The 26,273-nt window shown below is 48.4% G+C and overlaps 2 protein-coding genes across 6 annotated transcripts in view; one reads left to right on the top strand and one right to left on the bottom strand.

The window, feature by feature from the left end:
• Window positions 1-16,039, top strand: part of IGF2BP2 (insulin like growth factor 2 mRNA binding protein 2) — a 151,805-nt gene extending 135,766 nt beyond the window's left edge. Inside the window, exons 12-17 of the mRNA XM_036243447.1 lie at window positions 6,217-6,285; window positions 7,140-7,256; window positions 10,174-10,248; window positions 12,560-12,691; window positions 14,376-14,489; window positions 15,757-16,039. Of these exons, the coding sequence (XP_036099340.1) occupies window positions 6,217-6,285; window positions 7,140-7,256; window positions 10,174-10,248; window positions 12,560-12,691; window positions 14,376-14,489; window positions 15,757-15,849 (600 nt within the window). The 3' untranslated portion in view covers window positions 15,850-16,039. The remainder of the gene's footprint in view (window positions 1-6,216; window positions 6,286-7,139; window positions 7,257-10,173; window positions 10,249-12,559; window positions 12,692-14,375; window positions 14,490-15,756) is intronic.
• Window positions 16,040-25,537: 9,498 nt separating this feature from the next.
• Window positions 25,538-26,273, bottom strand: part of SENP2 (SUMO specific peptidase 2) — a 33,612-nt gene continuing 32,876 nt past the window's right edge. For 4 of the 5 annotated variants that reach the window (XM_036242605.1, XM_036242603.1, XM_036242606.1 and 1 more), the window contains 2 exons: window positions 25,858-25,916; window positions 25,594-25,747 (listed from right to left, as the gene is read on the bottom strand). In XM_036242605.1, the coding sequence (XP_036098498.1) occupies window positions 25,741-25,747; window positions 25,858-25,916 (66 nt within the window). In that variant the 3' untranslated portion in view covers window positions 25,594-25,740. Of the gene's footprint in view, window positions 25,917-26,273 lie in introns of all 5 variants that reach the window. The other variant, XM_036242602.1, reaches the window with a different exon arrangement.

Genomic DNA, 26,273 nt, shown 5'->3' with positions numbered 1-26,273 from the left:
GAATTTACTCGTTTTTCTAACCAGCACACAATTTTTAGACATTTGGGTTGTTTCCAGGTTTTCTCTGCTACAGAGAATGTAAAAATGAGTATCTATGTACTTAAGTCTTTGCTCAAGTGTGTGAGTATATGTGAAAGTACATTCTCTAAGACTGGAATTACTACATCAAAAGGTAGATGCCATTTAAATTATCACAGACTCCCCATCAATAGAATCCACGCGGAAATTTAAAAATTAAGGTAGCTAAGTCAATGGCGTCTCCCTGTATGGGTTTCTCATCTTTGATGTCATGCTAAGGTGGAATTCTCCCATCCCTGTGTTGTTTTAGTAATTTTTAGTTTGCTGGTTTTGGAGAACTGTCGTCTATATTTATATCTGTAACTCATAGGGAATTTATTTTGACTTATACTTTGAAATAGGGATCTGACTTTGTTTTCATTTCCCAAATGGATAGCCAATTCCCCAAAATAATTTCTTAAGTGATGCACCATATTATCACTCAACTCAAAGCATCAGCTTTGCCGTACACTGAATTTTCCCACTCAGTCATTCCTGGACTCCGTTCCGTTATTCATCTGGTTTCTACACTGTAATTGCGGTAGTTTTATATCCTCTCTGACAGTTTTAACAGCTCGGTTGTTTTTCTTTCTTTCTTTTTTTTGGTATGTGCCCCTAGCCACTAGGGCCTAGCAGGAACCGAACCTGGGACTCTCTGGTCCTCAGGCTGAAGGCTCTAACTGCTGAGCCAAACCGGCCAGGGCTCGGTGGTTTTTCTTTCACAGAATGAGTTGGAAAGACAAACTTTTACTGTGTTTGGGGAAATTAAAGAATATGTAGGTATTTTCTGTTCTTGATAAGACCTATCTGTGAAACATCTGGGCCTCTAGCCCTTGTAAGCACTTTGATTCCTATGAGTTTCTGACATGGTTTTGTTGTTTATTTATATTTTCCTATAAAAGTATTTATATTATCTCTTTTTATATGTATTGGCATCAGGTTGTACAGAGCAGACCATTGCCTTTTAAATCTCCACACTTGTGGTTCTACCTCTCTTTTAATTCCTGACATTGTACAGGGATGGGCAAAAGTAGGTTTACAGTTGTGAGTACACGAAGCAGAGCTTATTCTTGCATCATTATTTATTCATTATTGTCATATTTATTTGTATTATAGCTGTAAACCCACTTTTGCCCACACCCTGTTCATTTGTATTTTAATCAGATTTGCTAGGACTTTCTCTTTTCTTTCCTTTTTTAATTTCTAAGTAGTTCACGGTTTCTTTTTGTTAGCTTGCAATGGTTTCCTGTACTTTGTATGCAGAGAATGTTATTGGAATGTTCTGGTTTTTGTGGCCTTGCTTGTGCATGATCAGTTTTTTTTACAATCCTGGGCATTTGGAAGGATGCACCTTCTGAAGGACTCAGAGTTGTGGCTGCAGTAGTAAAATCAGGCTTCTAATGTGTGGTTTCCGTATGTGATGTTTTTTATCTGTATGACAGTCCATTTCAGAGCAGTTTGCTGTTCTGCCACTGTGCTTATGGTTTTGTCACATTCTTTATTTCTAACAGATTTTGTTTCATGTGTTTGGTCATCTTACCCTAGAAATAACATAGAATTTTAGTCCAAAGTATTAAGCTTTTTTTTCTTAATGGATACACAATCCATGGTTATTTAGAATGAACTACACTTATACTGGTTTCTCTGCTCACTGCAGTTTCTTGCATTCAGTATCCTCTATTTTTTTTTATTTTTTATTTTTGAGTTGTTTTTGTTTGTTTGGAGTACTTAAACAAAAAAAAATGTTTTTTCAGGAATAATACACAAGTAGTATAATTTCTTAACCTTTCTATATCTGAAAATGCCTTTCTGTTCCTCTCACGCATGATTGAAGGATTGGGTATTTAGAAATTCTAGGGTCATAGTTCCTTTAGAATTTTGAAAACATTTAGCGTTTCATTTTTCAGATAAATGTGCTACTCCCCTGATTCTTTTGTAGGTGACTTTTTCTTCTGTCTGTAAAATTTTTGCCTTTTATATTATTTTTTTCTTTACCCTTGGCATTCAGAGAACTGAATCTGAGCCCTTTGATCTGAAGATGCGAGTTTTTCTTTAGGTCAGGAAAATCTTTTGCTTCTATGATTAATTTTGATATTGCTCCTAGTTCCACTGTTTTCTCCTTCTGGAGTTCCCACTTATGGATGGATCAAAGATCTCATTCTGCTCTTTATGTCTCTAATTCCCTCTTTTTGTTTTGAACGGGTTAATCTTCTAATGCACCAACTGGCTTTTCACAAGTGTCCGTTCTGTTATTTCTATGGCTTTTATTGAGGTTTTACTTCACTGATCACGCGTTTAATTTCCCAGATCAATCTAGTTCTCTTATTGGTCTTTTCATGTATTTAAATAAACTCAACAGAGCTGTCATTATCTAATCGTGTTGGAGCTTTTCCATACCACGCACCGGGGGAGCAGTGTTGGGTGCAGAGGTTAAGATCCTGGACTGCAGAATGAGACGAGGTCTGTGCTCAGACCTTGCTCTGCCTCTTGTAGCTTACCCCTCTCTATCCCCCGCCAGCCCCGGGGGTTTCCCTAGGAGAGCACAGAGTGGATAAGCAGCGCTGTAAGGAGGTCCTTTGACCAGTGGGGTAGAGCAGTGCACCTTCTGAGTCTTCAAAAGCTCTCCCATGACACTGACCCCTCTGGCCAAGTCTACTGCCCGGCCCAGGCCCATGTCCCTCTCCCTGGTTCCTAGGTGAGCACCTGCCCTCTTTGCAGCATGGCATCCCTCTGTCATTGTACTGAAGCTGTTTAAACTTTTTAATAGAATTTGTAAGCCTGACCCTTGCCCTCTCCACTACCCCTTTCTCACCCCTCACTCTTTCCACCCCTGATTTCTTTACACTGCAGACTGTCACCCAAATCATGCATAAAATGGTCATAGATAACAGCTTGGAACTAAGGACCCTACAGCTCTTCCAGGAAAAGCAGGCCCAACTGTTTATATTTCCCTTTTTAATTTTCACCAATGTGTTTTGTTTTTTAATTTTTTTTTCTTTATCGATTTTTTTTTTAGAGAGAGGAACTAAGAGGGAGAGATAGAAACATCGATGATGAGAAACCATCAATTGGCTGCCTCCTGCATGCCCCCCACTGGGGCCCACAACCTGAGCATGTGTCCTGACTGGGAATCGAACCGGCGACCTCTTGGTGCATGGGTCCATGCTCAACCACTGAGCCACACCGGCCAGACCACAGATGTATTTGATATATACTCCTCTGCCTACCCCCCAGCATAGTCAAGCATAGAGGAGAAGCAGACAGCAGGTCCCCTCACACTCATCATTTCAAATGAACCATGGATAATGACCAGCCCCTTGCTACCTGCCTGTGGGCACCTGACAGTGGCATCTTCACCAGCAATCCTCCTCTTCCCATACCCCCCTCCCCCCCCCCGTGTCATAATGCTTTTGAAACATTCAAAAATAAAGTAGCTTCTCTGTCATAAAATAGCTGGGGAACCTCAAACTGAGACAGTCCAACTGCCATATTGGGGTTGGAGTTCCACACTGACCGCCCCCTCCCTGGGGCCATGACCCATTAGATGGCTACAACACGCTTTCCCATTCAGGAGAACATTTATCCAGGTTGGTGACAGGTTACTTTTCTGATTATGATGACTGAGATGTTTTGAAAGCCCTTTTCCACTTGAGGTTGTAGATGCCGTGTAAGCTTGGGTGGATGGGAAATAGAAAGTAGGCTCTGAGAAGCCACACGTTTTATCATAAATAAGTATTCATTTAATACACATGCATTCAACCATGCAATGCCTGATGACAGGTTCTTCCATTCCTGTGACCTTATTGAATGCCACGTAACATCATTTGAAGGTATCCAAAGTACTTAGGGTTAAATCCATGTCCCAGCCAGGGCCCACGAGGCCCTGCGTGATCTCGCCCTGCGTGATCTCGCCCTGCGTGATCTCGCCCTGCGTGATCTCGCCCTGCGTGATCTCGCCCTGCGTGATCTCGCCCTGCGTGATCTCGCCCTGCCTGCCTCCCCCTCATATCCTGCTGTACTCTTACTCGCTTTTGCTATACAGTCTCCTCTCTGTTTTCAAACAAGCCAACCCCTTTCCTAGCTCTGGACCTCTCCTCTGAGAACCATGCTCCGAAGGTTCCCTCCCCCGGGCCTGGCATAAGACTCCACCTCCTCCCAACTCAGGTTGACCCTTCCAGGAGTCTCCAGCTAAAGTCGCCATCCCACCCCCATCTCCGCAGCTCCCCTTCTTCACATCGCCCTCTTCAGTTTTTTCCCAGTACTTGTCTGCCTCCCCAGTAGAACGTAAAACCTGTAAAAATGGCGGCAGTGTGGCCTTCTCTGTCTGAATAGCTGTGCCCCAGCACCTAGAACAATGCTTCACACGTAGTAGGTGCTCAGATATCTTTTGCAGGAAAGGATGATTGAATGACCCCGCAACAATATAAGATCTAAATGTTATTTTAGTCCATTTGTGGATGAGGCTCAGAAAGGCTCCAATTTGTAAAGAGCTAGTGATTCAGCCTTAAGTTTTTTGACTCCCAAAACCAACTTTTGTAGCCAAAGGCAGAGCCTCAGGTAGGAAGGAGCTCCTAATTGCTGAGTTCAGGGTTCTTTCCACACAACCTTCCGGCTGTAGTAACTCATGGATAAAAAAAGGGAGTGGGGAATTTGTTCTTTTTACCCTTTACAGCTAATTCTCTCTCCTAACCCAAATGATAGATCTAAATTTAGTAGGTTTATGGTTGGGAGTATTTGAACTATGACTACTAACCACCCTGTGGCCTGTGTATTCTTGGCCTCACATGAGTTTTTGTAAGAAAAAGGCAAATAACAATTCAAAAGAATTATTTCTGTTGTGAGGGCTTAAAGGAAAGGCTGTCTGGATGAGAAGAGGGCAGAAGCATCCTTTCCCCAAGTTAGAGCTTTGTCTGAGCACAAAACCTACAGGAATTCTTCCCCACCCTCCATGGCCCAGGACAGCCCTCAAAACGGGGGCCTGCACAGAGAGGGGTCTGGAGCTGATGCTCTTCAAGAAAGGCAGGAACAAGTGAGCCAAAGCTGCTCACTTAGCCTACTTTCAAAAACCGAAGGTTGCCATGAGAACGCTGGTCTCATAGCCCCCTCTTGTGGGCATAACGTGTCACTGCAGCCCTAAGTCAGGAAGTCACCTAGAGCACCTTTGGGAGACCTGCCCCGCAGTGATTACATCTCTCTTCCTCCGAAGTCAGTCCATTCTCCAGGCTCAGAACAGGGAACAGTTTTCTTTTGTCCCTGTTGTGTCATAAGGCGAAGTTGTGATCTGGAGTTCAGAGTTCAGATGGAGATTCAGGAGATGAAGGGTACCAGGTTTGCTCAAGGGCCCTCCAGTGAAAGCTGAGTCTCCTCACTCCCAAGCTGCACCCATGTCTGACTGCTGTTGGAACAGCCTCCCTGGGGGGCTTCTTGCAGGTGGGCCTGAGGGATTGGTGCTCAGAGCCATTCACCTTTCCTGTGATAGGCATGTCGGCTAGACTTTGGGGATTCTGGTCAATGTCCTGTCTATCAGAATATATAAAATCAGACACATTCCTGTTTCCAGGACCATTGTGAGAATTAAAAGCGGTTCAGAATATACGCAAAGTATCTTATCACGATGCCTAGTGCACAGGAGATAGTCAGTGTAACCTCTCCTGTTTAAATGTAATTCTCCTAAGAGCTCTGTATGTTCTATCCACATCTGCCTTCCTGTCCCCTGCCCACCCCCACACTCACACACCATGTGTGTATTCATTCTCTTCCTCTCCTTTCACTGTTTTTAAGTTTCTCTTTTCTCAGTCTCTCCATTTTTTCTGAAATGCTCTGATGGGCCCCAGGAGCACATTTGCCTGTTCCATGTGACTCAGATTCTCGCACTCTTTCCACGCATGTGCATGTGCGTGTGCGTGTGCGTGCTCGTGTGCCCCTGGTACATTCCTAGGTGTCTAACGTACGGCTCAGCTAGAAATGCTAACCTTGGGCTGGCCCAGGGCTCCGAGGGGGAGAGTGGAGCCAGGATCTGGGCCTCAGCAGGAAAGGTGTAGACGTGGCCGTGTGGCCAAGTGATGGTGCAGAGCCTGTGTTGCGTGTGATAATCTTGCCGCCGAATTTGGTGACTGTCCCCGAGGGCGCCTGCTGACTGACTCTTCTCTCATGCTGCAGACACACTCCGGATACTTCTCCAGCCTGTACCCCCCTCACCAGTTCGGCCCGTTCCCGCATCATCACTCCGTAAGTGCCCCTCAGTTCAGCCCCATCTGCTGCTTTTCCCTTGCCTGTGGCTGGCACCACGTAGTCCTTGGTGGACTGACCGGTGAATGTTCACGGCGTGCGTGCTGGGTCCTGTGGTTCCAGGTCGTCCCGGGATGACACATCTCAGGGCAGGCGCACCCCAGACTCGCCAGCGCTCAGGTGCACTAGAGGTTCTTCAAAGCACGGGTGCTGTCCAGTCCACATCCTGCTGATGCTTACGGCCCTGTAGGCGGCGGGAAAACTGGTTCAGATGAGTGATCAACAGGTCAAATTGGAAGGTGGTGTTGGGCTAAAGACCAGAGTGTCCAAAGATCTTTGAACAAAGTCCAGCAAATGGGGTCATTATATTTCTGCATACCCCTTTGGGATGGACCCCTGTGGCCTCGCCCATGTCTCTCTAGCTGTCACCAGGCGGCCTGATCGGGCACCGCTCTAGTGAAAGTGCCATTCCTGCTACAAGACGGATGGGGCAGTGCTCTTTTCCCTCTGACAGAGTGCCCTATGCCCAGGCTGGAACATTTGATTGATTTCTTGTCTGGAGACATGTGAAACACTTACCACTTTTGTGTGTGGAAGAAAACCTGTGAATGGAAAGCTCCTGTGTCCAACAAAGGTGGAGACGCCCAGGAGGAGTTTGCATTTCGACTGTTGTGGGATGCTCGCTTGTGTTCAGGTTCATGCTTCAGGCTTCACACCTGCAGAGCCCGAGGCCACCAAAAATCCATGTACCACTTTGGCCATTTTCTTGGTCTTGGGGCCACCTCACCATGTGGCCCATAGGAGATGCTCGGTAACCCCTCTGGAGATGTCTTGTGTCTTGTCTTGCCTTCCAGTACCCGGAGCAGGAGATTGTGAATCTCTTCATCCCAACCCAGGCTGTGGGGGCCATCATCGGGAAGAAGGGGGCACACATTAAACAGCTGGCTAGATTTGCCGGGGCCTCCATCAAGGTAAAGCATCTCTCAGCAGATGTCTGTCCCACCCTCTTCCTCCACCACCTCCCGACCTGGGTCCCTTGTTTCTCTACCAGTCCCTAGCATGGCAACCCCTGTGCCATCCAGGGACAGAATCCCACAGCATCTGAAAACTTTGCTTCCAGAACATTCCCATCTGCTCTCATCTTTACCTCTCTCATTCCTTTTTTATTCAACTAACGACTGAATTAGAAAAAAAAGATATTAACCTGTTAACCGGGGAATTCCCTTTTTACTGTATGCAACGTTTGACGTATTTATACGTCCCGCTCGGTTAACAGGTTAATAACCGATAAGCCATCCCAGTTCTCTTTGGGTTATCCTTACCCTCTCCCTGAAAAGCTGAGGATTTTTCCCAGGCTGAGGGAGTGGACGTTAAGTGGAGCAGTCGTTTGTACTTAGCAGTGTTCAGCGCTCTGATGCTTTAACTTAGTCTCCGCTTCACAAACTCGTGAACTTTGAAAACATAGTTTGAATGAAAACCTCTTTGGAAAGCGATGGGTGATAGACTGTAGCTAAACAAAAAGCTGGTGACATAACCTGATACGAAGCCCCGGGACTGCAGAGAGAGCTCAGGAAGGAAGGCCGCTTGGTTGATGGGAAGGATTGAGTCCAGGCGTAGCTGCAGTCACAGACCCACATCCTGCCTCCTCGAGCAGTGTGAAGACTCGGCAGAGAAGCTGGGAGGGAAGGGTTATTCGACCCTGGTCCTGCTCCAAGCCCAGCTATCAGCTCTGACTCAACGGGCAGAATGCTGAGCACATCCCAAGCCTCATGAAACACTTGTGGAAACAGAGTTTCCGTTGTTACGTAAAGTCATTTGCTGCCATGGGACGACCTGGAATTCCGCCGAACGAGAAGTCTCGTGACGTGGAGAGAGAGAATGCTTGCAGTCTGTCCCTGAGAAGAGCTGGAACTTCTCCCACAGCAAGTGTGGAGAGAAAAGCAGAAACAACACATTGAGTAGGGCAGAACAAGGACGCAGTGAGAGCACAGAAGGACTTGTTGTGGGTCAACCATTTCCCCTTGCAGGCCTCATGTATCCCACCTGCAAGGTGGGCACACTGGGCGAGAGCTGGAGGTGCTGGAGGCCAGGGGTGGGGCACACGGGGGCCTTGGCACCCAGCAGGCCTGTGGCAGGGGAGACCGGCCCGGGCTGTGCTGTCCCGCCCCCTGGTGGGCCGGGTAGGTGTGGACGACCCCAGGGCTGGCTGTACCCCGAGTCGTGCAGTCCTGTGGTCTGAGATGCGGTACAGGAGACAGAAGGGGATGATTTCACCTGACAAGGACTTGAGGAGTCATCATATCCTCCCTTTTTTCCCCTCCAGGAGAGTTAGCGGTATAGGGACACAGCCAAGATAGGCAGGGGCAGGACTTACATGTAAATTCTGCTGACCAGTAGGACACGGAGCGGCTCCTGGGGTAATTACAGCAGTAGCTCTGTATTTACCATTGTCCATAGGACCCGGGGCCCAGAGAGTAACAAGGGCCACAAAGCTAGAGAGTGTGAGCGCCAAGGTCTGACCAGGTTGTGCCGTCCGCCCAGTGTTTTTCCGCTGTATCAGCCTGAGTGCTAGCCCAGAATCGTTCTCAGCAGGCCTTCCGGAAAGTGCGGGAGACCAGCCCTGTGGGCACTGCCCCACAGCATCCCCACAGTCCCTCTGTGTCCCAGAAAGGTCGAGTGGCGGCGTGTCCCTTTGCTGATGACCTCTGGGACGAGCAGCCAGAACGGGTGGGCTCTGCAGCCAGGTGTGTGGATGTTTGTTCGCCGAGCCAGCCACCTGCTCCTTCCCTGGCCTCTGCCTCGCTCCAGAGCAGTGAAGAGAAAACCAGGGAAGCCAGGTCTGTGTGAGAGAAATTGCCTGATCTTCTGTTTTTTTAGAAAGTGGATTTTTGTCAGTTTTATTATTTTTTTCTTTATTGGTTTGAGAGAGAGAGAGAGAAACATGGATGAGAGAGAACATCGATTGGCCGCCTCCTGCATGCCCCCCACTGGGGATCGGGCCCACAACCTGAGCATGTGTCCTGTCCTGACCAGGAATCAAACCGGCGACCTCTTGGTGCATGGGTCAGTGCTCAAGCACTGAACCACACTGGTCAGGCGGAAATTACCTGATCTTTAAAATCAATCTGTTTTTTGCTAGATCCCTTTATCCCAACAGGTGTCTGAGAGCATCTGTCCCTGAAGCAAGCTCTCACTCCAAGGAGCCCCCCACCCCCTGCCTCACCAGTCTACGGAGGCCTCAGCCAGCGGCACGTCTGATGCCAACAGGGCAGGGAGACAGCTTGACACTAACCAATAGGTGGAAAGGGAGGGTGGAGCTGAGGTTGGGGAGTTGTGCCCCAGGACTGCTCTGGGTACAGGCAAGAGCTGAGCTCACCCTCACTGCCCAGCATCTGCCCAGCTGGGGACAGCAGTTCCTGGTCGGGCTCCGGCTCCTGCTCACCCTGTGATCTTGGCAGTCGCCTCACCTCTCTGGGTCCCATTTGCTTCCGTCTTCACTCCTGGTCCTGAGGAGGGAGTCTGCTTGGGAATGTCATTCTAAACCGAGTCCACGGTCTCTCAGACCGCTGGTCTAGGCCGGTGAATGCCAGACAACTGGGGGGGGGGGGGTGCTGTCTGCAGAATCCGAGCAAGGCAGCCGAGAGCCACGAGGAAGTGGACAGGGTGGCAGAACTGGCTTGGTCAACGTGAATCATGAATTAGCCTTTCAGCTCGTCTCCTAGCCCCTGCACCTGCTCTGGCTCGGCTGGGACCTGCAGCCGGCGGCCGCTGGGAGCTGAGTTAGAACCGCGTTGTGACCCTGCCGGTGTGTGTGCTGTCCGCTGAGACGAGAAGGCGGGCCTGGGGGGACACAGCTCACAGCACATTTCCCTGTCCCTGTGACTGCAGATTGCCCCCGCGGAGGGCCCGGATGTCAGCGAAAGGATGGTCATCATCACCGGCCCGCCTGAAGCCCAGTTCAAGGTCAGTGCCAAGGGCCACCTGAGCCCTGCAGACCTGGGCACAGGGCAGCCTGTTTGTGGTGACTGAAGGTCTTCTGGGAGGTAGCAGCCACCTCAGGCTCGGTCAGGGCTCTTCTCTGGAGACCCAACCTCCATTTCCCTTCCTGCCACTTCCTGGTCTCAGGCTCACCCTGTCGTCCACCTCCAGGCTGTTCCCTCTGCTTGGAGCCCTCCTTCCCCTCTCTCCCTTGGAAAAGTGGGTTGTCTGTCAGTGCCCAGTTCACATGGCCCCTCCTGGACTGTTGCGGATTCAGCCATGGCTTTGAGGATGGATGTTTCAGACTCATTTGGCTATGAAGGCATAAACATGGGGTGCAAGGGGACACAGCATGGCATGGTGGGTGCATTGTTTTGTTTGTTTGTTTGTTTCTGTCTTTTATTCTCTCCTAGGAAAATGATCACTTGGGTTTTCTAAAAGTCAGAAACATTTATAAAGGTATAATCCTCATCGTTAAAAACACGTAGGCGTGCTCTCCCTCCAGGGGGCATGCCAGCACCTCTCCCTTCCTCCTCTGCTCCCCCCACAGGCGTGCATCTCTTAAACACGAAGGGGCCCCACGAGGCACGCAGCCAGGCTAGCAGTGGGCAGCGGCAGTTCATCCTGTCCCCAAGGCCTCCTTTTCTCTGACTTTCCAGCGAGCTGCAGCAGCCCCACCAAGACTCGCTTCCTTCCTGAGCTTCCTGCTGCTTCCACTCCCTGAGCCCTTTCTTGGTTCCCTGTCCCCAGTTTTAACAAATAGGCTTTCAAAAACCAAAAAAAATATTTAAAATTTGAGAAGATAAAACTAACACATGTAGAACCATTCAAGAACAAAAACCCTTCAGCTCATTATTGGATAAATAAAATGTGGTGTGTCCACACAATAGAATATTCCTCAGCCACGTAAAGGAATGGAACTCTGATGCACTGTCACGTGGATGAACCTAGACCACGGTAACTGAGAGGCGGCAGACTCACAAGGCACAACCATATGGTTGCATTTATATGAAATGCCCAGAAAAGGCAAATCCAGAGAGACGGAAAGCAGAATCGTGCCTGCCAGGGGATGGGAAGAGGGAGGAGTCGGGGCTCACTGATAATGGGGATTTTATTTGAGGGAAAGAGATGGAAATGTTCTGGATGGTGGTGATGGTTGTACAACAAAGTGAATATACTAAAAAAAACATTAAAGTGTACTCCTTAAAATGGTGAATTTTAGGTAATATAAATTACATCTATCTATATGTGTGTGTGTGTGTGTACATACACACACACATATATATATGTATATTTTAAGAACAATAACCTCTGGCTACACTGGCTTTGAAGTTAGGCATTAAAAAGCAAGATCAGCCCTGACCAGTTTGGCTCAGCGGTTAGTGCATCAGCCCGTGGACCAGAAAGGCCCGGGTTCAGGTCCCGCTAAAGGCACGTACCTCGGTTGCAGTTTGTCCTCAGCCCCGGTTGGGGTTGTGTGGGTGGCAGCCACTCGATGTGTCTCTCTCACATTGATGTTTTTCTCTCTCTCCCTCCCACTCTATCTGAAGATAAATGCAAAAATGTCCTCGGGTGAGGATAAAAAGAAAAAAGAAAAAAAAAAAGCAAGATCAGGCCCTGATCGGTTTGGCTCAGCAGTTAGAGCATTGGCCCACAGACCAAAGACTCTTGGGTTCGGTTCCCACTAAGGGCACGTACATTGATTGCAGATTGTCCCTGGCCCCTGTTGGGGTCGTGTGGGTGGCAGCCAGTCCATGTGTCTCTCTTACAGTGATGTTTCTCTCTCTCTCTCTTCCTCCATCTCTCCCTCCTGCTCTATCTGAAGATGAATGCAAAAATGTCCTCGGGTGAGGATAAAAAAAAGCAGAATCAGGCTCATCAGACCCCATCACCACCATCCTCACCTCTATCCTGTAATAACCAGGTCTGAACATGTCATAGTGGGAAGACATTAAGAATTCCCCGACAGATTCATTCAGGCAAAGGTTATAGGGGCCAGGGATGCAGAAGTGACATGTGTTTCTGCCCCCTCACCACCTCCCCCAACCCAACATACCGAAAGCTTCCTAGGGGTGGTGGCTTTGTGCAAACCATGAAGCCACCGGAGTGCCAGTGCACACTTGGCACAGTGCCATGGTTGGATGTGGCAGGAGCAGCGCCCGCCCCTGACGGCGTCCCCTCTCCGACCCGAGAGCCTGGGGCTGGGGTGTGCCCCTGCTGGGCTCGGATTCCAGCTGCAGCACGAAGCAGGCGGACTGGCAGCCGCGAGGCTCAACGTCGCTTCTTGCTCTTTCAGGCTCAAGGGCGGATCTTTGGGAAACTGAAAGAAGAAAACTTCTTTAACCCCAAAGAAGAGGTGAAGCTGGAAGCCCACATCAGAGTGCCCTCCTCTACAGCTGGCCGGGTGATTGGCAAGGGCGGCAAAACCGTAAGTTCACTCTGAGCTGGCGTCACCGTGGGGCTGATTCTTGCCTGGCCCGCCTTCTCCCTGACCCCCATCGGTTCTTCCAGAACCAAAATGTAGTTAGCGTCACTCAGAGCCAGGGCCCCGTCTGTGGTGCTGCCTAGAGCCCAGTGTGTGCGCTGGTTCCTGCACCCAGGAACACCCCCCTCGGTACAGGCTGGGGCGTGGTCTCCTCTCCCTGAACACACGGCAGCAGGAAACTCACAGGGTGTAGGGTCCCACCCGAGCACACCCTTGGCACACCACCATCTTCCCCGAATGACACGCCCCAGGCCCACGGCACCTGGTGTCTTGCACCCTCGACTCTCAGACTCTCCCGAAGTGCCCCAGAGGCCCTCACGCTCCCAGCCACAGGTTCGGTCTGCCGCCCACCCAAACCTGGCCATCTGCTCCTGGGAGCCAGTTTAGCAACAGGATGGTAGGCGAGAAGGAAATAGTTTGTAACAAAATAATCAAGGTTTTTAACCTGAAGGTGGCAATACCGCAGTGTAATTTGGAAAGTAGCAGAGAGAGAACTGTGCAGCCTTGGAAATGAGCTGTCCGTCAGACCCAGGGACCCGCCCTGTGGGGATCGCCCCGGAGAAGTTCCAGGAGAGCCTGTGCTCCTTGGCAAAGCCGGAGTGGCAGGAACTTGGTCGAGAGAGAGAGAGAGAGAGAGAGAGAGAGAGAGCGCGCGCGCGCGCGCGCGCGGAGAGTGTGTGTGTGTGTTTGCTGCTTTCTTTAAATAAAAACTCCCAAAGGAATCAAAGCCAAGTTCTGGATAGAACGAGTTACCTTTACGCAGAAGAATAAAGTTGCATGGCATGCGTGTGATTCCCCATGTCCAGGAGTGTGGCCAGCATCCAAGGGCATGCACGCCGAGCTCTGGGCAAATTGGCGTGAAGTGGGCAAAAGAAAGCAGATAAGACCACCAGGGACTAGAATCCTAAGTCCTTCAGTCTCCTATCCAGTCGTTTTAGAGCCAGTCACTGAATTCTGTGTGCACCCTCCCCCTGCAGAGACTGTCAGCTGTCCCCTCCTACCTGTGTGTGCTCAGCCCTGTGGCGGGAGAGGGACCAGGGCGCAGACCGTCAGGAAGGGTGGTCTGTTGAGGCAGGCAAGGAGCACAGAGGGCAGGAGACGGGGTTGAGAGAAGGCAAGGTCAGCATGGGCTGGCAGCTTCATGAAGAGGTGGGCCTGGGCCCAGGAGTGCAGGAAGAAAGCACAGCAGCCCAAGGGTAGGAACAGCATAAGAAGGCTCAGAGGCAAGAATGAAAACGGAGAGCAGGGAAGAGAGCTGCGCATCGTCAAGAAAGCCACGTTGACCTTGTCGGCTCAGGCTTGGCAGCCAGGAGAGCCTGTCCAGGCGTGACTTTCATTCCTGGGTTATTGGGAAGCCTGGGGTCACTGTGAGCATGTGTGGAACCACACTGATGAGAACTCCAGTGTAAGAATTCTGCCCCAGAAGCAGCTCCATGATCTCAGGGGCTGGAGGCCCTCTCCCTGTCCTGGAGCCTCCTATGGCCCAAGCCGGCGTGGCCCCATGTGCCCCACGGTGCAGGGAGCCCCAGAAGTGTGCTGGATTGCAGGATGGGAGCCACTTCCCGCCTCCTCGCCCTCCACCACTGCCCTCTCCCACTTGCCCGAGCCCACCTGTCTCCCCTCACAGGTGAACGAGCTGCAGAACTTGACCAGCGCGGAAGTCATCGTGCCTCGTGACCAAACGCCAGATGAAAATGAGGAAGTGATCGTCCGAATTATTGGGCATTTCTTTGCTAGCCAGGTACCTGTGCTGGGAGGATCTGGTCTCTCTTGCCAGTCTCTTCAATTCTGCTTAAGCTATCGGTGGCCTGTCAGGTGGCCACGGCCCCTGCACACACACCCCAGCACGCCGACCCCGCCCCACAGATGGAGCGCTTCAGGCACGCGTTCTCGTCACCGCTGTCCCCAAGTATGCTAGAGGACTTGAGTGTAGAGCTTGGGAGACAAGCTAAACACATGTCAAGCCCCCTGAAATGCTTACGTGTGAGAGCTTGACTCCCCTCACCCTCCCACTCAGGCCTCAGTCACAGCCCTTCCCTGCTGGGAACCACGTACCAGGGGCAGCCCACCCTTGGGGCTCCCCAGCATGGCCCTGAGAACCAGCCTGGGTGCCAGAATCTCACAGTTCAGGGTTAAATGCTCATCACAGGAGAAGCTCACGTCTCCTCCCTCTCCTCCGTTCCACACCAACATCCCCTCAAGACTCCGGACTCCACACAGCTGCTTCTCTTTCATCCGGAAGGGCCCGTGGCTCGCATCCTGGGGCCTGGTTCTTTTAGGTGCTTTCTGTTGCTTGGGTTGGGAGAGAGCACATTGGGTCCTTGTTTGAGCCAGCAGGAGCCGTCTGAGCTAGGCCCACACCGAAGGGTGCCTGAGCAGTCAGCTTGCTCTCCCCGGCGGTTCCTTGCCTGGGGACCTGAGGGGCCATGCTGCTGCTCCCCACCTCGCCCCTGCAGGGCCGGGAGCCCCCAGTTCCTGCAGTCCGCGCAGGGGTCTCCCTGCAGTGGGGGGTTGTCCACTGAGGGTTCATGTTTCTTCAGTTGTGCAGGGTGGAGTGTCGGCTCCAGTTCCTCACCTCTCCCCGTCTCCTGTACTGTGGTCCTTCCCAGCAAGCACACTGACGTCCTCCCTAGTGAAGAGAACCGTGGGTGGGCAGCCCTGGGAACTGTGTGTCTTGTTGGGAGGGGATGCTCTCTGATCTGCCAGGTCCTCTGGTCGGTGGTGCCCTGTTTCTGCTTCCTGGCCTGTGGAGCAATTAACTGGAAGCTTTTGGGGTTCCACCCCCTTATCCTTGACCCGGCAGCCTTGGGGGTGGGGTGGGGTGAGGGGAACTCAGCCACTTCTAGGCAGAAAGGCCCCCACAGTAAGGGCTTTAGCAGGTAGGTGGGCTTTGCTGAGCTCACCACCTCCTTTCCCCAAGTCCCACCCCACCCCCGCCCCTGCCCCTTCACCCACCGCTTACCCTCAGAACTGGGTTCATTTTCCCCATCCCTTCCTCTCCCTTGCAGACCGCACAGCGCAAGATCAGGGAAATTGTACAGCAGGTGAAGCAGCAGGAGCAGAAATACCCTCAGGGAGTGGCCTCGCAGCGCAGCAAGTGAGGCTCCCACAGGCACCAGCAAACAGTGGATGAATGTAGCCCTTCCAACACCTGCCAGAATGAGACCAAACAGCCAGCCAGCTCGGGAGCAAACCAAAGACCATCCTGAGGAATGAGAAGTCTGCGGAGTGCCAGGGACTCTGCAGAGGCCAGAGAACCCCGGGGCTGGGAGGGGAGGGGAGGGCAGGCCGCGGGGTTGCGCCCAGCCTCCTGCTCCCCAGGGCCTCTGCAGGCTTCCCAGCCATCCACCTCACCATCCACTCGGATCTCTCCTTAACGCCCACCACGCTATCCCTTTTAGTTGAACTAACATAGGTGAATGTGTTCCAAGCAAAGCAAAATTCACACCCTTTTCTCTTTGTGGAAAATTGTCTCTGTACATGTGTGTACATATTAGAAGGGAAAGATGTTAAGATATGTGGCCTGTGGGTTACACAGGGTGCCTGCAGCGTTAATATATTTTAGAAATAATATATCAAATAACTCAACTAACTCCAATTTTTAATCAAGTATTAATTTTCTTTTTTCTTTTTAAAGAGAAAGCAGGCTTTTCTAGACTTGAAGGAATAAAGTCGGTCTTTGGGAGGTCTAATGGTTTAGCAAGGAGCTGCAAGACCACCCACACAAAATTCACCCGGAGGGAAGTCTCATCAAAAGGACACTTACAGCAGTTCTGGGTCACCTGTGTATGTCAACAGAAGGGATACCGTCTCTCTGAAGAGGAAACTCTGTCTCTCTTCATCCCTGTCGAGCTCACATCCCCATTTCTCTTCGCTTCACAGGTTTTAAGCTGGTTTTTGCATACTGCTCTATAATTCTGTCTCTCTCTGTTTCTCTCTCCCCGTCCTCCCTCCCTCCCATTCTTCTCATGCCCATTCTTTCTCACCCCACAGCCCTCTGTCTGAACCCCGCTCTCTGCACCCCCCAGGCAAAGCAGTGCTCTGAGTATCACATCACACAAAAGGAACAAAAGCGAAACACACCAACCAGCCTCAACTTACACTTGGTTACTCAAAAGAACAAGAGTCAATGGTACTTGTCCTAGCTTTTCGGAGGAGGAAACAGGAACCCATCAAACCAACCAAACAAAGGAAAATCCCGCAAAGAAAGAATATATTGTGTCTTTTTTACATTTTGGTGTATAAGCCATCCGTTTTCAGCAAAATGATTTCTTTCTTTATTAAAAAAAAAAAAAAAATGTGGAAGAAAATAGCAATTTACATGAGGTCGTTGGCCCAGGGCGTTAAATTTACAGATTTTTTTAACGAGAAAAAACACACAAAAGAAAGCTACCTCAGGTGTTTTTTTACCTCAGCACCTTGCTCTTGTGTTTCCCTTAGAGATTTTGTAAAACTGATAGTTGGAGCATTTTTTTATTTTTTTAATAAAAATGAGTTGGAAAAAAAATACGATATCAACTGCCAGCCTGGAGAAGGGGACAGTCCAGTGAGCAGCCGCCGCCCTGCGCCGGCCTCCGCTCGCCAGGAACCCGCGTGGCCTTCTTTTGGACAGACCTTGAAAACGTTTATTAAAACAGAAAGATGACCAAGAAAAAAACAGAGAGAAAATGTCGGAGATGTCCTGAATTTCAATAGGGTACGCGCCGTTAGGGCTTTTTGCGCTACAGGATGGACATGCACTGGTTTATGTGAACCAGCCATTTACCACCAGACTGCGATGCCAGTTTCCTCTACTGCAAACAGTGTTCTGTGACAAAAACAAAAACAAACAAACAAACAAAAAAATGAAATATATCCAGCTAACAAGATCCCAGTGTCTTGGTCTCTTATTTTGATTTGGGGACGCAGGGAGGCGGACAGGCCTGGGAAGCTGCCGAGCAGGATGGCTCCTCCTGCAAGGTCTTTGGGAGAAGTGTGGTCCCCAGACCAGCAGCATCATTATCACCTGAGAACTCCTTAGAGATGCAGGTTTCTGGGGTCCACCTTGAATGGCATTCTGGGGGTGGGGCCCAGCAGTCCGTTTCAGCGGGCTCTCCAGGTGACTCCCATTTGTGCTCAAGTTGGAGAACCAGGAGCCAGAGGGGTGGAGTGGCTGCCTATCAAGCTGGGTAAGACCAGCCCGTCTTTATTGAACTTGAAGCCTGGCCAGGGAAAGAGTTCATCTTTGTATGGGAGGAAGGGGGAGGACAACATGCCTGACAATTCCAGGGAGAAAGGACCGTGCCCTCCCCAGAAGCCAAACTGAAAGTGTCCCAGATCTGAAAGGGTTGGATGAGGGTGGGCCTGCCTCTCCGAGCCTCTGTTCACAGGTCTGTGGGCTCGGCCAGAGGCCACTGCCAGAAGTGGTCAGCCAGGATTTCAGGGGTGACCGTTCAGAGCATGGCGGGACCGATGGCGGTGAATTGCTGGGTCCCACAGTAGCCACATCCTCCTAACAAACTCTGAGGGCTCCTAACTCACTGAAAACGTGTTCCTTACCTATGTCCCATCTGTACTTCCGATTCTCCCATTTTTTTCCACTTCTGTGGTGCTGATGTTAAAGTTTTATGGCGTGTAGGCCAGCTGTTCTCTCTCTGCTGTGTGGGCGTGGATATGGGCAGGGATACACGATCTCCTCGTGTGGCCATTACAGAGCCAAGGACCTATGGCTCCATCTCTCCTCCCCCATTCAGGGCTGAAGCCCACTACCCTCAGGAGAAACAACTATAGGCCAGTAGCCTCAGAGAAGCCACGGGGTTCCTGACCAGAGTTATTAATGAAAACTCTTTCTCAGGTTGAGATGTGCATGTCCAATGAACAGCCAGAAAAACAGCACATCCTTAAAGGGCCTTAAGTTTAGGCCTGAGGGCTTGGTAATGAATCTGTCAAAATGAGGAGGAATCAGGGTGGGAGAGGAGACAAACCATAAATGCACCCCCTGGACTCCGCTGCTCAGGTTTCCTTCCTTGGCCTTCCTTCCAGATGGCAGAAATTGAGGTTTAACTCCAGTTCCTAAACTGCCCATTTCCAAATGCTTGTCTCTGAACATGAGAGACAGGGGAGGAAGTGCTAACAGATACCTGCCTCGCTGGGGTCCAGAGCATCCAGAAGTTGCCCTAAGGTTGCAGCAGTGGAGGGGAGGCCACATGGCCAGGCGGAAGACAGGAACGAGACCCGCTGGCCTTGTTCCTAAGCAAGGATGTTCTCACGAGCCATCTTCTGGGTGGTTTAGCACTTGAGTTCAAGGTACCCGAGTTCCCCCCTCCAGGGCGGCACAAGCGTGAGCCCTGACGACGCAGCTCTCCCCTCTCCCCCCGCAAACGCGCAGCTTCTGTGAGTGCCTCGTTCACCACATGTGGACTCAGTGTATTAATTTCTTCTGTATAAATCCCAGGCTTTTTCTGTCTTGACAAGACATTCCGACAACCCAGAAAAGTCCTGAGCATGGTTTTATGCAAAATAAAAGGACCGTTGTTAAATGGAGACTTGGGTCAATAACAAAGGTTTTGAAATGCATTCAGCCTACAGCGCAAAAGCCCCTCCCTGCTCCATTGGATTGAACCCCTCGGGAACCCATGACCTGTAGTGGTTGTTTTTTTTTTTTTTTTATCCTCACCCGAGGACATTTTTCCATTTTTTGTTCAGGTAGAGTGGGAGGGAGAGAGGAACAGAGAGAGAGAGAAACATCGATGTGAAAGGAACGCATCGAGTGGCTGCCACCTGCACAACCGACCAGGGCCGGGGACAAACTGCAACTGAAGTATGTGCCCTTAGCGGGAATCGAACCCGGGTCTCTCAGGACCGCAGGCCGACGCTCTAAACGCTGAGCCAAACCGGCCAGGGCCCCGTAGTGGTTTTAAATGTTCTAACCTCTCACCAGACACGGTGAGTAGCCCTGAACATCCATCCCCTCTGTCCTAGTTTCCCCCCAGCTCTGCCTCAAGATGTCTCCTGCAGCACGGAGCTCTGGAAGGGAAGACGACCCAGACTGGCGGAGATCGGAAGGGGGTTGCAGCATGGAGGGAGAACTTACCAACTTGAGGAAAAGGAGGATTGATAGAAATTTGGAGGGCTTTCAAGAAAGATCCAAAGGAAACAATTGGCCATAGATAGAAAGAAGGCATCTTGACAGGACAGGGGTAAGGGTGGGAGAGAACACTGGGCAGCTAAGGGAAGCAGGGACACTGATAGCCTGGCTGCAGTTTGGGATCTGAATGACTCTGACTGGGCAGAGATGCCATCAGGACTGCAGTATGAACAGCATTTGGCCGTCATTCCTACATACCCGGGGAAGGAGGCAATAGGGGCAACCCCATGATAATTATGAAAAGCCCACGCTGTAGGTGTTAGAAACTAGCCTACATTTTACATGCATCCAAATTTCTCATTGTCTTGGAGCCTAACGGAGATTTCTTTGGCCTGTGACTGCTAATGTCGAGGTACATGACTAGCCGATTGCCCTCATGTTTACTGTCAATATTTGCTGTGGCCTTTTCTTTCCTCTCAACATTCCCCTTAAGGTGCTGATGAATTAAAATTTAAGGCTTATCTTACATACAGGCTACTTTTCTATTCTAGCTCTTATCAGCCACATACAGCTACTGTCTTTCTAGAAGCCATGAGTGTTACTAGCTCTCAGAAACAGCTGGTGTGGAGCGAAAACGCCATAGAAGATACACTCCAGCATTACCTCGGGGCTCCCTGTAAAAGCAGTGACTTGGGCATGGATGCAAGGCACTTAGTGTGTCCCCACTAGTGAAGATGAGAATATTCCCATTGCCTCCAATCCTTCTAGTGATCAGGGCAACCAAAGGCAATGCATACATTTTATTTGGACCCCGTGTTAGTTTCCTGAGATTGCTGTGACTGCCACAGGTTTGATGGATTAAAACAACAGAAATTCACTCTTAAAGTTCTGGAGCCTAAAGTCCAAACTCAAGGTGTCAGCTGGGCCAACCCCTGAAGGCTCTTCCAACTTCGGTGGCTTGAGGCTTTCTTGCCTGGGGCAGCAATACTCTAGTCTCTGCTTCCGCAGTTTCATTGCCTCCAAACACAACGTTTATATAACGCAACAGAGCCTGTCTAGACAACCATTTTTAAAACACTGGGTGTCTTTTTCTAGATTTTGTTTTAGATACGCATAAACATATTTTCCCCCCACAAAAATGGGCATCAAGTATAAACAGTGCCTAGGCCAATTTTACTACCTCTTCTGTCAAAACTCCTGCCTTTTCTAAGGCATGTGATTACTTCGGACTCACCCAATAATGCTAGATAAATTCCTCAAGATCTTTAACTTAATCACATCATTTGCCATAGAGAGTATTATTCACTGTGGTGCTTGTGAGGGGGGGAGGTGGAAGAGGGTATGGGGCGATAAATGGTGATGAAAATAAAATAAACTATAAAGCAAGTAATATTCACAGGTTCCAGAGATTGACATAGATTTACGTTCTTGAAGGCCACCATCCAGCCCACTGTATATCCAGATTGGACTATAATCTAATTTTTGAAACAATCAGGGAAATTTGAAAATGAACTATTAGATGATGCAACAGGCTTTTTTCTTTTTAAGTTAGGAAGGCATTCTTAAGTCTTTAGGTAGAATGACATGTCAGGACTTGGCGCTGAAATACTCTAGACCCTCTTGTCCCCTCTGAATAACAGGTGAGTCCAGATGAGCCACATTTGCTGACCGCTGGAGGGTGACGATTATGTCTTATAAAGTGTACCAGTAAGATTAAGTCCAAGTATCAATGAATGGGAGATTTCTTTCCCTGATTTTTTTTTTTTTTTTGCTATATATAACTTTAACTCAGAAATTTTAATTCTAAGAATTTCTCCTAAGAGAATAACCCAAATATTGTGCAGGATGGTATGTCCAATACTGAATTAAATGAATCATGTTTTAGTCATATGCTGGAACACTATGCTGCAATTACAATGTCAGTTTTTATTGACATGAAAATATGGTCAAGTTAGATGAAGTGGAAAGGGGTTATATAGGCATATATATCTTATTAGTCTATATTTGATGGTAACAAAATATATACATGCACAAGCACTCACACACACTTATTCATACACATATGAAGGAGTATATATATCAAAGACCAGGACTTATACTAAAATGTTAATACTAAGAATTATTTACTCTGGGTGGTTTGTGAAATTCTTATTCTTTACCTTTTAGAAGCATTTTTTCCTACTATGAACATCTATGATAGATACAATTAAAGAAAATATAAGTGTGAACCAGAGACTTTATTTTTTTTTCCTTTTTGATATTTTGTTCAGATAGAGTGGGAGGGAGGGAGAAACATCGACGTGAAAGGGACACATCGAGTGTGTCACTACCCACACTCAGGACCGGGGACAAACTGCAACCAAGGTATGTGCCCTTAGTGGGAACAGAACCTATGTCTCTCCCAGACCGCAGGCTGACTCTCTATCCGCTGAGCCAAACTGGCCAGGGAGAACCAGAGACTTTAAAATCACCATATGATCTTCAGGAGGCGCTGTGCTTGGCAGCAGGGGAGGGGAGGATGCTTCCCCAGGGTATATTTGACGCACTTGCTTCTAAGAACTGTGTTCTTCTCCTGACACTTTCCGAAGTACTTCCCCACACAATAGTTCCACAGGTGTCACAGAGAAGGCTCAATGTCCAGGTTTTCAGAAATGCCAGATTAAGATATTAATTTGTTGTTTGCTATGCATCACACGGGACACACATTCATTGGGTCATAGAATCCTTTGTTTTACATCCTACACAGAAGAGGACTTTTACATAACGTATTTTAGGAAAAGCCAATGTAAGAACGGGCACTGTTTATAACACATTTCTGCTGAGTTTCTGGACTGTTTTCCTACTGATTCATCTCAAAACAGTCCCTCATTTATCACATCTTTGTAGTCTCATGCTTTATGGTTTTAAACATCATTTGCATCTTGCTGTCAGTTCACTTAGAGCAGTGTTTCTAGGTTTCCACCCACCTGTGGGTTTAGCAATCACCTTAGTGGTCACAATGCACATTTTAAAAAATATCAAAATAAAATTCGGAGGGTAGTAAGAATAAGTAATGTTTTAGTAAAACTTTCGCATCCACATATAATCATGACATACATGTGGTGTATTGGTCACAATATAAGATACATTTATTGCTAACTTGGAATAAAAAAATTGAAAGCCACTGAATTAAAGAGATGAATTTATTGGTAGATAAAATCAACACCTATTTCAAACACTCAAATCTTTTCTTTATATGTATTAGGTATATTTAAAGAAAAATAATCAAAGCAATACAGCCAGCAGATCCCAAACTTACAAACAAGTACCAAAAGTTTGTTTAAATATTGGGGGTCTTTCGTTTTTCTCAAAGAAACTACCATAGAGAAATTAGATTCCCAATGAGTTCACAAAAGCCAATTGAAACAAGGTAACTGAGCTACAGTACTAAGGTTATTACTTAAATTTCTCTACCTTTTTATTTATTTGTATCAGAAGTTCAATATACCTCCAAGGACGCATTCTCCCTCCACCCACACCTTGGTCCCACCACCAAGCTACTCCCGGTGCAGGCGAACATCCACACTGGACAGGGCGTTTCCCAAGCTGGGCTTCACATTTCAGAGATCAGAAGTCTAACAGCCTTAAGGAGCTGAGGTAGAACAGGGCCTCTGCAGAACATCTTCCACGTACCCCGAGTCTGTCTTCCTCCCACCCGCATCCCAACTTTGATACAAGGTCAAACATGAGAAAGACATTTGCTCACCAACAGTTTTGGTTTGTTTGCATTTGAATCAATCTTTAGGAGAGACTGCCTACTAAAAAAGAACAATGGTGCACGCCACCTTTTTATCAGACCTCCAAACTACTCTAATAAAAAATATATATCATCTCACTGACTTTAATGTTGATAATTTCAATATTGGATATATAGCTATATTGATAAAATCAATAGCTGTTTTTATTACCTGCCTGCTTTTCTCATAAACTGTTTAGATATAAGAATTCTGTTTGCAACAAGTTTCTCTGCACCACGAGACAGATGAGGGCCTGGAGAAGCATGGCCTCTAGTATCATTAAATTCAGGAAGTCAGGGTTGAGTAGCATGCCCGTCTCTAACCTAACCCTCTGCTCTCATCAACTTCATTAGGTCCTGGGAGAGTGTGAAGAGTGGTCCTGAAAAGTACACATGAAGGGAAGCTCAGTGACAGCTGCTCTGTGAAGCCCCTCAGGTGCTTATAATGTAATACAAATACATTAACCCCAGCCTCACTCAGACGGGCAGGATACAAACTGCCATTCCTGATAGGATTCACCCCACATGGAACCAGTTAACCTGTGTTCTCAGGTGAAACCTACTAGCCCCAGTGGGAACCTGTTTCTAGTGTAACGATGACCCAGTACTCACTGGCCCCACTCCAGCAGCCTCGGGCAAGGACCAGAAGCTGCAGAAGGGCTCTCCGTGCAGCCCGAGTAGAGGGAGACGCAGCACGGCTGGCTCACTCTTCAATCATCCCTACGCACACGTGTCTCTACTTTGGCCGTCAAGTAGGTGCAGCAGTTTCAATCCGCATCCCAGGCCCCAGGTCCCACCCCAGGACTTAACACGTCTCAGGGAAAACTGGCTGCAATAATGCGTCTGTGACCAGCAGCCTGAGGCCCTCCAGGTGGCAGACATGTTGATTCATAGCTAACACATGCCCAATTTTTCCGGTTTTACCTCTCGCTTTTGTGTACCAGGACCAGTCTGGGAGTTTAGTAGGGAAAAGGGTAGAAATCATTTCAGCATATACTTTTCAGGTTCTGCCAGGCAACCTTTTATTACACATTGGAAAAGCAACACTAGGCACTAGATCTTGCAAAATATGTTCTGACCAACTCTAAAACTTTCTGAAATTAAAAATGCATAACCACTGTAAAGTTTTTAATGAACAAAAAAGTTAAATACAAACTTTCATATGCAAAATAGATTATTGTATAACTGGTAACCTCAGAGCCAAGTACTAAATTTTCTTCCACAAATTTCAGTAGGGGTGGAATGGGGGTGGGGGGGTGTAAATTCTAATGGATACAAAACTTAATTTCAGCTTTCTACACAGAAAAAAAAAACTTTGGGGAAAAATAGCTTTAATGGAATAGTATCTTCTGAAATAAACAGCTCAGGCCAGCCCTTACAATTCTGAGGTTTATACTCAACCAGATCTGGGATGAAAACGAAGATTTCGGGTTTAGTTTCTTCAAATCCAGTTTAAAGAGTAGCAGTCACCTCATTTCCAGAAAGGAAAGCCTCTTTAGATGACCACGACACTCTTCTGAAGATGCCTGGGTAGCCAGAGTCCCTTGGCCACAGTTCCACTTCTCCACGACACCGTGCCAGGCCGGACACCGTGCCAGGCCGGAGTCAGACTCCCTCTGAAAGGCAATCAGAGCCCTACACCCCAGTGCTTCTCCTGGCATTTTCAAGCCTCAAAAAAAAAAAAACAAAAAAAACCCCTCCAGCTTCAAGTTGGCAGTTACTGCTCCAGCGTTAGAGAAGTTAATTAACACTTCCTTCCTCTCCCCACACCTATTCTCCGCCACATCTTCAGCAGGGAGTGGCAGCTTGATTAACATTCTTTTCAGAAATAAATAGTTCAAACAAGTAATTCAGAGTTAACCATAAAAGAGCAGCAGAAAACAGCCACTGCCCATTATGTCTGCAACTGAGTGAGCGAATGAATGCGTGAACACAGAAAAAAAAAAACTCATAGAATAAATCCTGCATTTTCCACATTCACAGGGAAAAAAAAAAATCTTTAAAAAAAATTATTAATTAGCGTTTGTTCCTATGTGGGTTGAACAGTCCAGGGCTCTGAGCAGGCACAGTCTTACAAACAGGGTTGCAAGCAGCCCTCCGCATACCAAGTCAGGACTCTAGGGTGCAGGGCCTTCATGCACATCTGGCAGCTCAGTACCTGTGAGAAAACAGGTGATGCAGGGACTTTTAACCCACAATGCATGAGGTATATGAAAACGTTCGTCCATGAAATCACCAGTAGCTAAGGGACTGGGCAGGGCATCTCACAGCAACTGCTGATGGAGGATTTCCCACACCATCTTCTTCCGGAAGAGAGGCATCTGGTGCTGCAAAGAATCCAGGAACAACACACACGTTACTTCCACTTGTGCGGCACCCACGTCCAGGTGCAACCGTGTCCCTAACGGAGGGTGCCCCTGTCCTTTGGGTAAGCCTTGGCTTTTTGATCTCATGGTACAGACTTATGAAGCCATAAAAAAGGAGGTTTATAATGTTTATTATAATATGTATCAGTAGTAGTTTTATAAGCTAAGGAAAATCAAAGCAAGATGCAGAATTACACAGCAGAGCCCAACAACCTTGTAACAAAAACATGTACCAAAAATGGGAATATCCAAGTGGTGGCACAATCAGTAACTTTTCTACTTATACATATTTTCAAAACATTCTAAAATTAATATATT

Source organism: Molossus molossus, unplaced genomic scaffold (genome assembly GCF_014108415.1).
Source record: "Molossus molossus isolate mMolMol1 unplaced genomic scaffold, mMolMol1.p scaffold_m16_p_5, whole genome shotgun sequence".
NCBI classification, from domain to species: Eukaryota; Metazoa; Chordata; class Mammalia; order Chiroptera; family Molossidae; genus Molossus; species Molossus molossus.
Note: the sequence above shows the minus strand (reverse complement) of the source record. Positions and strands in the feature narration are given on the sequence as shown.